This window comes from Podarcis raffonei, chromosome 12 (assembly GCF_027172205.1).
Source record: "Podarcis raffonei isolate rPodRaf1 chromosome 12, rPodRaf1.pri, whole genome shotgun sequence".
Classification (NCBI taxonomy): Eukaryota; Metazoa; Chordata; class Lepidosauria; order Squamata; family Lacertidae; genus Podarcis; species Podarcis raffonei.
Window position 1 is genome coordinate 8,608,197 of NC_070613.1, and position 12,428 is coordinate 8,620,624.

The 12,428-nt window shown below is 47.6% G+C and overlaps 1 protein-coding gene across 1 annotated transcript in view; it reads left to right on the forward strand.

The window, feature by feature from the left end:
- Positions 1-12,428, forward strand: part of VILL (villin like) — a 59,340-nt gene that overhangs the window by 44,011 nt on the left and 2,901 nt on the right. Inside the window, exons 14-19 of the mRNA XM_053409906.1 lie at positions 626-805; positions 2,832-2,977; positions 5,025-5,169; positions 7,153-7,341; positions 9,343-9,414; positions 10,300-10,551. Of these exons, the coding sequence (XP_053265881.1) occupies positions 626-805; positions 2,832-2,977; positions 5,025-5,169; positions 7,153-7,341; positions 9,343-9,414; positions 10,300-10,551 (984 nt within the window). The remainder of the gene's footprint in view (positions 1-625; positions 806-2,831; positions 2,978-5,024; positions 5,170-7,152; positions 7,342-9,342; positions 9,415-10,299; positions 10,552-12,428) is intronic.

The window sequence follows — 12,428 nt, forward strand, 5'->3', positions numbered from 1 at the left end:
GTGGGTCCCCAGATGTTGTTGAACTGCAACTCCCATCACCCCTAGCTAGCAAGGCCAGAGCTCAGGGATGATGGAAGTTGTAGTCCAACAACATCTGGGGACCCACAGGTTGAGAACCGCTGCTTTAGATGATCCAATTCAGTATTTCCATGTGTTATGTGTTCCTCTTCCAGATCATTGCGGAAAAGCAGTGGCTCAACAAGGAATTGGGCAGATCTGTCCATTTCCATATCTCATTTTTCCAGTCTTCTGTCCCCCCCCCCCATTTCTACATCAGATTATGATACTATTTTTACAGTGCATTGTGAAAATTTCACCAAAAGTTCATGTTAATTTCTCTTAACGTGCAAAACCTTGCCCAGTGTGCACGTTGGTGCAAGGAACCTTTCCTGATACAATCCATTTTTGTACACCTATTTTTACTGATATCTGTATTTGTTGTATGCACTTTCCCCTGGTGTACACACTTTCTTGTATACCCCTCTTGGCTGGAAGACTGCATCACCAGAAACGGGAGACATGTGGATTTTTGCACAATGGTTCAGGAAGTGCAAATTTAAAAGAGTTTGCATTGAGATGCAAACCAAATGGATTTCTGCTTCACGGACTGCTTTGCTTCTTCCAGGGAGGCACAAGTCGTGCCCAGAAGAGCGAGCCGGAGCCCGCCACCCGGCTCTTCCAAGTGAGGGGGACAGATGAATTCAACACCAAGACCGTCGAGGTCCCGGCACGAGCCTCCTCGCTCAACTCCAACGATGTCTTCCTTCTCAGGACCAACCAAATGTGCTACCTGTGGTGTGGAAAGGTAAGTGAATTTTAGGGCGTATGCTCCAGCATACTCCAATCTTGTGTCCCCATCCCCTAAAACTCCCAACATCCCCAGCAAGCTTGGCAAGAATCCAGGGATGATGGGAGTTGTAGTCCAACAAAGTCGGGGGGCCCAAGGTTGAAGAACGCTGCTCCAGATGACCTCTTTACTGAGCCTTCCTTGCACACTGCTTATGTGAAGACTAGGTTGTATCTGGTCTTCCTTGAGAATTTGTTCTGATTTGTTTGCAGGGAGATTATTCAGACAATGGGCACTCGCAGGATGTTTATGCATTCATTCATCCCACCCTTTTCTGATGCATTTTCCCATCACTTTCCTAACCGCAAAAGGATCAGATTCCTTTTTTTGAAGCGCCGTATTTTTCGCTCTATAAGACGCAGCAGACCACAAGACGCACCTAGTTTTTGGAGGAGGAAAACAAGAAAAAAAATATTCTGAATCTCAGAAGCCAGAACAGCAAGAGGGATCGCTGCGCAGTGAAAGCAGCAATCCCTCTTGCTGTTCTGGCTTCTGGGATAGCTGCGCAGCCTGCATTCGCTCCATAAGACGCACAGACATTTCCCCTCACTTTTTAGGAGGGAAAAAGTGAGTCTTATAGAGCAAAAAATACGGTAGATTTCTTGCACTAGGGCAGTGGTTCTCAAACTTTTTTTCCCTCTGGGCCACACTTTCAGAATAAACATTTGCTCGTGCCACGGCAAATTTTTCTATCAATAAGAGATATGTTGGAAAACAAAAAGAAACAACTTCCAGCAGTACTTGATTTGTAACATAGAACAGAACTATTTTATATTATGATCATAGGTAAAGCAATCCAGCTACGCATTCTGCAAATTAAAAAATATGTTGATACTATACTGAAATGTTTAAATGTTTATATTATCGTCCTTGAACCTTCCTGACCATTCTCTCCTGCCCCACCTTTTGAGAACCACTGCACTAGAGTGATAGAGTCCTTTAATCCACTTTAATTGCTCAGACCTACATTTCCCAGTATACAGAGGCACCCTGACTGTCAGGCTTCTGGGAATTGGCTTCCTCCCCCATGGCAGTAAATAAGAAGATCAAACGAAAGGAACATCTTACCAGTTAGATTCTTTAATAATCATAGGTAAAGGTAAAGGGACCCCTGAACATTAGGTCCAGTCGTGGCCGACTCTGGGGTTGCAGCACTCATCTCGCTTTATTGGCCGAGGGAGCCGGCGTACAGCTTCCGGGTCATTTGGCCAGCATGACTAAGCCACTTCGGGCGAACCAGAGCAGCGCACGGAAACGCCGTTTACCTTCCCGCCGGAGCGGTGCCTATTTATCTACTTGCACTTTGAAGTGCTTTCGAACTGCTAGGTTGGCAAGAGCAGGGACCGAGCAACAGGAGCTCACCCCATCACGGGGATGCGAACCACCAACCTTCTGATCGGCAAGTCCTAGGCTCTGTGGTTTAACCCACAGCACCACCCGCATCCCTTTAATAATCATAGTGAGAGACAAATGAACACATCACCCTAGAAATGGCAGTGCTTCCAATTAAGGCTACTTCACCCCCCGTCCCTATTAATCTACGTCACTCCTATGTCTTGTAATCTGAGCTTGTACCCTCTGTGCTTTCTGTTCTGAGACTTTCTGAGCTCTTCTCAACTTTGGGGAGGGCGGTGGAGGAATGTCCAACAACTGTGAATCTGCTAACCCTCTCTGTCCCAGTGTTTCTTCTTCTTCTTCTAGCTGTTCCCCATCCAGTATTTCCCAGCTTCTGCCTTCTGAACTATGCCCCTCTACAAACCACTGTTCCAAATCTATGCTGTCTTCCTGCTCCTGGGAAGATTCAGGATTCCTCCTCAGTGCAGACTTCCTCAGGACGGTCCCTGACACTGACTGAGTGCAGAACCCCCAGTTGTGTGGAGCAGGGCCACAGACCCTCTTGGTCCCAGTTCCACAAGCGTCCCTCCCTCCCCCTGGCGTTTTGTACTGACTCCTCATTTGCTCTGGTTTTGTGCTGCCTCTCCAGGGGTGCAGTGGGGACGAGAGAGAGATGGCCAAGAACGTGGCCGACATTATCTCCAAGAGGGACAAGCAGACCGTGCTAGAGGGCCAGGAACCAGCGGAGTTCTGGGTCGCGCTTGGAGGCAAAGCCCCCTACGCCAGCGATAAGAGGTAAGAGATGCCCGGTTCTGTAGTCTCTTCAGAGAATGGGTGTGAATAAATCTGAAAAGAGGATCAGGGGAAGGACTGGAAATAAGTGGTGGAGTATCTGTCTTGCATGCAGGAGGTCCCAGTTTCAGTCCTCGGCATCTCCAGGTAAGGGTGGGAGAGACTCAATGTGTGCTGGTCCCGGGGGGGGGGTTACCGTACGGCGTGGTCTGAGTCCGGTCCTGGGTCAAGGGTCTGGAGGCTGTCTGTTGAGGGCGAAGCGGGGTCCAAGGCAAGGGGCCGGGCGTGGTCAGGAACTCTGGGAGAGCAGGTCTTCGTGCTGGCAGGAACAGGTTTCCAACTATGTTGCTCCTGCGACCTGGGACTGGGCTGACTGGCCTTTATCTCCTCTGAGGCCTAGGGCAGTCCCGGCCCACAGGTGACTCGCCTCTCCTGGCCTTAAGGCAAGCACTCCTCCTGAGAGTTCCCTCCGCCTCTCTGCCCTGAGCCTCTGCAGCTCAGGAGAGGCTGGAGGGCTACTGGACCCAGAGGCAGCCTCATCTTCCCCTGGCAGGGCTGGGAGAGGAGCACCTGCAGGCAATGGGTCCTCCATCACCTCTGGAGCCAGAGCGGATTCAGCTGGTGTCTGCTCCTGAGGATCCAGCACAGGTGAGGGTCCTTCAGGTTCAAGCCCCAGCCCCGGCTCAGCCGGCCCTGGAGGCGGGGACTCCTGTACAGGCTGGGAATCCTCAGGTTCATCCTCTGAATCCAATTCCCAGGCCATCACAGTCATGCCTTAAACCCTTGAAAGATTTTACCAGTCAGTGTAGACAATACTAAGCAAGATGGGTGAAGGGTCTGACTCAGCATAAGGCAGGTTTCTATACCCACAAATGCCCACCCACAGACTTGAGCTTAACACACCTTGCCAGTGGTAAAAATACATATACAATAGGAGCGTGTGTGTGTTTCAGTGTGTGTTTTTCACAGCTCATAACGCTGGGTATCCAGAGTAATATACAGTCGTACCTCAGAAATCGAACGGAATCCGTTCCGGAAGTCCGTTCGACTTCCAAAACATTCAAAAACCAAGGCACGGCTTCCGATTGGTTGCAGGAAACTCCTGCAGCCAATCGGAAGCCTCGGAACCCACATCAGACTTTCGGGTTCCAAAGAACGTTTGCAAACCAGAACACTCACTTTCAGGTTTGGGAGCCAAAATGTTCGATTCACAAGGCGTTCGACTTCTGAGGTACGGCTGTACTTTTCCCACCAAGCCCTGATGCCTTTGCAGAAGGAAATGAAAGGAAGTCATTTGAAAGCTCTCATTCTGATATCTAAGTCGATGAGTCAAGGGCATAGATAATTTGGTGGCGGGAGACACCCACCCACACCTACTTTGTCACCTCTTATGGAAGCAAAGTTGCACCTTGCCACTGCCCCTCATCACTCCTCCGTTTCTCTTTTTAATTCAGTCTTGCTTTCCTGTTTCATATTATATTTCTTTGCCATCTTCACTTCGCCTGAAAAACAGAAACTCGTTTTTATTTTATTTTATTTTACAGTGGTACCTCGGGTTACATACGCTTCAGGTTACATACGCTTCAGGTTACAGACTCCGCTAACCCAGTAATATTACCTCGGGTTAAGAACTTTGCTTCAGGATGAGAACAGAAATCGTGCTCTGGCGGTGCGGCAGCAGCGGGAGTCCCCAATAGCTAAAGTGGTGATTCAGGTTAAGAACAGTTTCAGGTTAAGATTGGACCTCTGGAACAAATTAAGTACTTAACCACTGTACCACTGGCCACGAGGTACCACTGTATTTACAAAAAACGTCATGGGACAAACGCTTCTTTGGATCGCTGAACAGCATTAACCTTAAAGCATGCAAATCTACGTCCACCATTAGGAGATTGGCATCCTGATTGGTAGCGGTTTAAAAGGCCGAAAGCTCACTTTCTTCCCAATTAGGAGCCTGACCTCTAGTGGTTAGAATCAGCGTCGGATGTTAGAAAGGGACTCTGCTTCATCTCACGCAGAGTTTCTCCCTCCCCAACGTTGCACCATCCAGGTTCCAAGAGCAGTTTGCCCAGTACCAGCCCCGCTTGTTCGAGTGCTCCAATCAGACGGGCCGGTTCATCATGACGGAGATTGTGGATTTTTGCCAGGATGACTTGGACGAGGATGACATCATGTTGCTGGACACCTGGGAGGAGGTCAGTGGAGATGAGCTATTGCTTCCGCAGAGGAGTTTTCCAAGCGTGGTGCTGCCACTGCGGCAGGTTCGCATGCATGTCTTGGGCGTGGATGCAAAGCCTCCCTCCAGAATGAACAGGGTGTTCTTCTCAGTAATAAATACCCGCCGCTCACTGAATAATATTAATTGTCTAGGACAGGGATGGGGAACCTCATCTGGCTGGCGGGGCCAGATCCTTATCTTCCCTACCCCCAAACAGCTCTTACTGTCAGGAAGTTCTTCCTAATGTTTAGGTGGAATCTTCTTTCCTGCAGTTTGGATCCATTGCTCCGTGTCCGCTTCTCTGGAGCAGCAGAAAACAACCTTTCTCCCTCCTCTATGTGACATCCTTTTATATATTTGAACATGGCTATCATATCACCCCTTAACCTCCTCTTCTCCAGGCTAAACATGCCCAGCTCCCTTAGCCGTTCCTCATAAGGCATCGTTTCCAGGCCTTTGACCATTTTGGTTGCCCTCCTCTGGACACGTTCCAGTTTGTCAGTGTCCTTCTTGAACTGTGGTGCCCAGAACTGGACACAGTACTCCAGGTGAGGTCTGACCAGAGCAGAATACAGTGGCACTATTACTTCCCTTGATCTAGATGCTATACTCCTATTGATGCAGCCCAGAATTGCATTGGCTTTTTTAGCTGCCGCGTCACACTGTTGGCTCATGTCAAGTTTGTGGTCAACCAAGACTCCTAGATCCTTTTCACATGTACTGCTCTCAAGCCAGGTGTCACCCATCTTGTATTTGTGCCTCTCATTTTTTTTGCCCAAGTGCAATACTTTACATTTCTCCCTGTTAAAATTCATCTTGTTTGTTTTGGCCCAGTTCTCTAATCTGTCAAGGTCGTTTTGAAGTGTTCATTTAAACAACGTTAAATCAATGATTCCCCTTCTCCTCTTTCCACAGTTCATTTTGCATACCATACATCCCTGTATATTTTACACGAACTAAACCATTCAGTATTCCATTGTTACATCCATTAAAACTCATTTACACTGTTGAATTTATCTTAACGCTGCCAGCGTTTTTAAATAAACACAATTTTCACCCATATATTCAGTAAACATTTTCCAGTCTTCTTTAAACATACATTCTTCTTGCTCTCTTATTCTGTAAATTGAATCTGCAAACTGCGCATATTCCACCAGCTTAAGTTGCCATTCTTCTTTGGATAGGACCTCACTCGTTTTCCATTTTGGGGCTAACAAAACACGGGCCACAGTAGTAGCATACGTAAATAACCTTTTTTGACACCTGGCAATTTCCCTCTGAATTATCCGCAACAGAAAGGGCTCTGGAAAGTTACTTTTAAACATTATTTTTTTCAGTTCATTATATATCATTTCACTGCAGCTAATTCACTACCTAGCATCACATACTACTACTAATAATAATAATAAATTTTATTTATACCCCACCCTTCCCGGCCAGAGCCAGGCTCAGGGCGGCTAACACCAATAAAATAAAATCACAGTAAAAACATAATAGGGGGAAAAGAGAGGGTGGGGAAAAAAATTAAAATACAGGTTAAAAAGCATTTTAAAATGCAGCCTCATTTTAAAACAGCTGATAAATCAAGACCATAAGGGGAGGGAAACATAAGGGTCAGACTGAGTCCAAACCAAAGGCCAGGCGGAACAGCTCTGTCTTGCAGGCCCTGCGGAAAGATGTCAAGTCCCTCAGGGCCCTCTGTCTTGTGACAGAGCGTTCCATCAGGTCGGGGCCAGTGCTGAAAAGGCCCTGGCCCTAGTTGAGACCAATCTAACCTCCTTGTGACCTGGGACCTCCAAAGTGTTGTTATTTGTGAACCTTTGTACGACATCAGGTGTGTGGCAAGTGGGCCTGGTTAGGGGGAACAAGCCAAATTGGGGCGGAGTTTCCCCAGCCTTTTTCTAGCGGGGAAAAAATGACTCTTCCTCTTTCTTCTCCATCTCCCGTTTTCCGCCTGTAGATTTTCCTTTGGGTTGGCAAAGCTTCCAACGACTATGAGAAGAAGGAGTCCATGACCTCAGCCAAAGAGTACCTGAAGACCCACCCAGCGGGAAGAGACTTGGGGACACCGATTATTGTGGTGAAACAAGGTCACGAACCCGTCAACTTCACGGGCTGGTTCACCGCTTGGGACCCGTACAAGTGGAGTGTAAGTAACCGCAAGTAAAAACATCTCTGAGCTGAGGCCATAGTTTGGTAGCCTGTTTTTAATTCCACAGAAAGTTGCGCATTTCAAGAGCTCTCTCTCGTTCCACTGGAAACTGGGCTGCTCTGCCTCAGCTTCTGTGACACCTGAGCAGGCAAGCCAATGAGAGCCAGCAAATCGGTGACTCCTCCCTCTCACCCGGGCAAACGCCATGACAACAGAGCAACACGTCTACCATTTTGCTGCTAAATGATGCTCACTCAATGTGCATGTTCACTAGAACAGGAGTGGGGCAGCTTTTTTGGCCTGAGAGCTCGGTTCAGAATTGGGCCGCACACTGCAGGGCAATGCACCAAGAAATGTAGCTTTATTAGACTTTACCGATTGGTGGGCTCTGCGTTGCTCCCAGACGGGAGGAAGGAATTCAAGTGACACCGAGGGTTGGTTCAGAGAAAGAGTTCTTTATTTCTGCTCTCCAGAGCAGCAGAAAGGCACTTGCGTGGTCAGTCCACAGCAAGTCCAAAGAAATGAGGAATTTCATGCAGTATATATATCCTCCAGGCACCCTCTTCCCCCTTCCCCAGGAATCCAGCCACGTCAGCTTATACACGCAGGTTGACATCACAGATGTTCCTGCTCCGACATTCTTAACCATAAAAGGGTTTTCCTTCCTGTACTTCTGACCATAAAAGGGTATTCCTGTTCCTATACTCTTATCTTGGAGCAAGAGGTCACCAACTCCAAGAACACATTCTGGCGCTGTTCCCAGACTATGTCTGTGCATCAGAGTGTGGTCAGGACGTAAGATAAGACCTAGACATGTCATCCCTACTCCACTGGAACAGCCAAGGTCATCCATTGCCGTGACTGATAAAGGAGAGAGCTTTGTTTATACAGCTGTGTTCTTGTTATGCATTTGCTCAACAGCTCATTTTAGAAATGCTCTCTTGGAGAAGAAGAAAAGGGGGGTTTTGAGCCAGTTTCAAACTGACTGCACAGAAACCCATCCCTTCATTAACAGGTGGGCAGCGCTACCTGCCCTTGTATCATATGGTGCAGTAAAGGCTGTTCATCAGGGCAAATGGAGCACTGTGCTATCTTCTTCCTTCTTCTTTGGCGATCACTCGTAGCTGAGTAAGATTGTCTTCCATAAACACGGTCTTAACATTGAGTCCGTAAGTAACTGTGGAGGCCAATTCTGGATCCGAATGTCCTTCCACAGTGGGGACTATAGGTTTCCAGGTGGGAGTTGATCACGGTGAGGGTTTGCCAAGCATGCCTTCCTCTTAGCACGTTTCTCCCTTTCGTCCTGAGTTCGAGTGTCTACCAAGCCTATGACACCTTTGGTACAGGCTGTTCTCCAAATGGAGTGTTCACAGGCAGGCCAGTGTCTCCCAGTTGTTGGTGTTTATACTACATTTATTATTATTATTATTATTATTATTATTATTATTATTATTATTATTATTTCCCTTGAAAGAGTCTTTAAACCTCTTTTGTTTCCTCCTGGCATTATGCTTTCCATTCTTGAGCTGGGAATAGAGTAGCTGCTTTTGGAAGACAATAATCAAGCGTCCTAACAACATGACCAGTCCAATGAAGTTGATGTTGAAGAATCATTGCTTCAACACTGGTGATCTTTGCTTCTTCCAGTACAACTTCAGCCGCTTCCACCTGCCTGCCTCCTTCCTTACAACCAGCCCAGAAGGTGCCCTTGCCTCTCAACTTCTTCCTCCTTAGTCTGTGTTGCCTTTGCAGAACTCAGCAAGGAGGAAGGGGACAAAACAAGAATTTGTTGGCTCTGCCTGCCATTGACTCTGGTGCCACCTACTGTCAGCCTCCTGCCTTGCACCCCATCTGCCCCAATGACCACCAGACAGTACTGCTTAAGTGCTGATTCGGAAAACAAGGTCTCGCGTCAAAGTTGCAATCGCCTTGCTCTTTGGGTAACTAAGGCTTCCTTGCAGTTCTCATAGCAGCGGTTTTTCTTTCCTTTCCTCTCAGGATGGCAAGTCATCCTACGAGGAGATTAAGAACAGCTTGGGAAAAGTAGCCACCATTTCGGAGATCACCATGGTAAGTAAGCCCCAGGTGGAAGCTGCAGCTTCCTTGTGCAGAGGTTGCATCTGTCTCTTTACAGCAGGGGCTGGAAACATTGTCGATCAGTCACAACAGTGTCAGGTGACCGAAAGTAAACCTCTTCCTTTGTGGGCACAGCTTGAGTTGCATAGGAAGGTTCTTTGCTTGACTGGCTTGCATCAAGTCCAGATCCCAGCTGGCTTGCTGTGAGCACCAATTACCATATTTTTCGCTCTATAAGACGCACCAGTCCACAAGAGGCACCTAGTTTTTGGAGAAGGAAAACAAGAAAAAAAATATTCTGAATCTCAGAAGCCAGGTACCCTCTCCCCCCTTCCCCAGGAATCCAGCCACGTCAGCTTGTACGCGCAGGTTGACATCACAGATGTTCCTGCTCCGGTACTCTTAACCATAAAAGGGTTTTCCTTCCTGTACTTCTGACCATAAAAGGGTATTCCTGTTCCTATACTCTTATCTTGGAGCAAGAGGTCACCAACTCCAAGAACACACTCTGGCGCTGTTCTTGGACTAGGTCTGTGCGTCAGAGTGTGGTAAGATAAGACCCAGACATGTCATCCCTACTCCACTGGAACAGCCAAGGTCATCCATTGCCGTGACTGATAAAGGAGAGAGCTTTGTTTATACAGCTGTGTTCTTGTTATGCATTTGCTCAACAGCTCAAGTTAATGCATTTTAGAAATGCTCTCTTGGAGAAAGAAGAAAAGGGGGGTTTTGGGTCCCGTTTCAAACTGACTGCACAGAAACCCATTCCTTCAGTGGCAAGGAATTTCTGACTGGCCAATGCTCCTTAGCAAGGTGTGCTTGCCCCATGTGAAATGTGCAGTGCCCTCCTGTTCATGGGCTTTTCCTATATTTTGGCAGGACCTGAAAAATGCCAATCTGAACAACAGGAACGCCAGCAGTAAGCCTGCCCCCAATTCAGCCGTTTCGGAGACTGAAAGGAGGTCGCCAGTACACCAACCGCCCTCCAGCAACGGTGGCGGCAGCAGCGGCAGCTACAACAACAACCCCACCTCCGTGGAAACCAATGGGACTGGCGCATATCACAGAGATGCTTTGATCAACAAGACGGTAGATGACCTTCCAGAGGGAGTGGACCCCACCAAGAAAGAGGTAGATGAACACACACACACACCGAATATTGTTTATCTTGCCGACTGAGCGGCGTGCTCCCTGGTCATTTATCACACCGTTTTCACCCAACCACTGTGGCTAACATCGCTGGGACAGGAAGCAGCTATGTGAAAAGGGCAGCTCGCATGAACAACACAATGAGGCACTTAAATGACACATTTGAGTGCAGTCAGGAGAGGGTGTTGGGAATAAGTTGCACAGAATAAGGGAGGTTAACGTTTTATTAAAAGGAACAAGGTCTGTTCGGGAACGCCAGGCCTAAGGAGCACAGCAATAAGGTAGGTCTTGTGCCTATGAGAGCCAGTGTGGTGTAGTGGTTAAGAGCGGTGGACTCGTAATCTGGTGAACCGGGTTCGCTTCCCCGCTCCTCCACCTGCAGCTGCTGGGTGACCTTGGGCTAGTCACACTTCTCTGAAGTCTCTCAGCCCCACTCACCTCACAGCGTGTTTGTTGTGGGAGAAGAAAGGAAAGGAGATTGTTAGCTTCTATGAGTCAGTTTGGAAACCAAAGGTCCCCTGGTCTTGCATGCAAGGGACATTAGGACATCAGAAGATGCCGTGCTGGACCAAGACAGAGGCCTTTTGAGTCCAGTGTCCTGTTTCCTAAGCAGCCATCCAGGTGCTGATGGGGACCCCACAAGTAGGGCACAAGCACCATATAAGCCCTCCCTAGTTGTCGCTTCCCAATAATTGGTTTCCAGAGATGTGCTGCCTCTGAGCACAGAGGCAGCGCATGGTCCTTATGATTGGTAGCCACGCATAGAATCAACTTGATCCCTTCCCCCTCTTTCCTTTTTCCTTTCTCCTTCTGTGATAGAACTCCTATTTGGGGACTTCCCTGGCTTTTTTCTGGCCCACATAGGACCAGTCTGAATAGTTGGCCTTGGTGAAGATTTGACATTTTCATCCCCAAAAAGTTTTTGATTTGAGTTTCTATTGAAATGAGGCTGCATTTTAATGTTGTATTTTAATCTTGTTTTTAAGTTGTATCTTAATCAATTGTTTTATATCTGGTGTTAGCCGCCCTGAGCCTGGTCTTGGCTGGGGAGGGTGGGGTATAAATAAATTATTATTATTATTATTATTATTATTATTATTATTATTATTATAGATTTATCCTCCATGGCCACATACCTAATCATCTTTTAAAGGCCCCTGAGCTGGTGTTTAGGACAGCGAATGTGCCGCAATCCTTGGTATGCGACAGGCTGAAAATTCCTGCCACCCGCTTGATCTCAAGAGAGGTTAAAAAGTGTTTGGAATAGAGATTGACCCTAATGTTGGTAGTTTCTTGCCCCAAATGTACTGTATATTGGAGGCAAGAACCGTATTTTTCGCTCTATAACACGCACCTGACCATAACACGCACGTAGTTTTTAGAGGAGGAAAACAAGAAAAAAAATATTCTAAACGAAACAGTGGATGTATGATTTTTGTGGTTCATGCTGTGGTCACAGACATGTGATCTGACGGTGAGTTTGGGGTAGTCCAATGCAAAAATCCTGAGGATCCATGTGGATCTGTGCTTTGTAACCACGTTTTTGTGCACCACTGCGGCCCTAGGCAACAGTGGGTCCGTGATTTTTTTGGTGCAAACTGTAGCCATGGACATGCTATGTGATCTGATGGTGAATTTGCGGTGACCCAGTGCAAAAATCGTGAGGATCCATGTGGATCTGTGCTTTGTAACCACGTTTTAAGTGGGGAGGGAAGGAAAAGCACTCAAGGGACAAGGAGCACGCGTGGGGTGGGTGGAGAAGGATGCTGCTAATAATGCAGAAGAGGGGTTTAAGGGGAGAAGCGAGCTGAAAAACTTTGCTGCTATTTAGCGAGCTGAGTGGGGAGGAGGGACAGAGA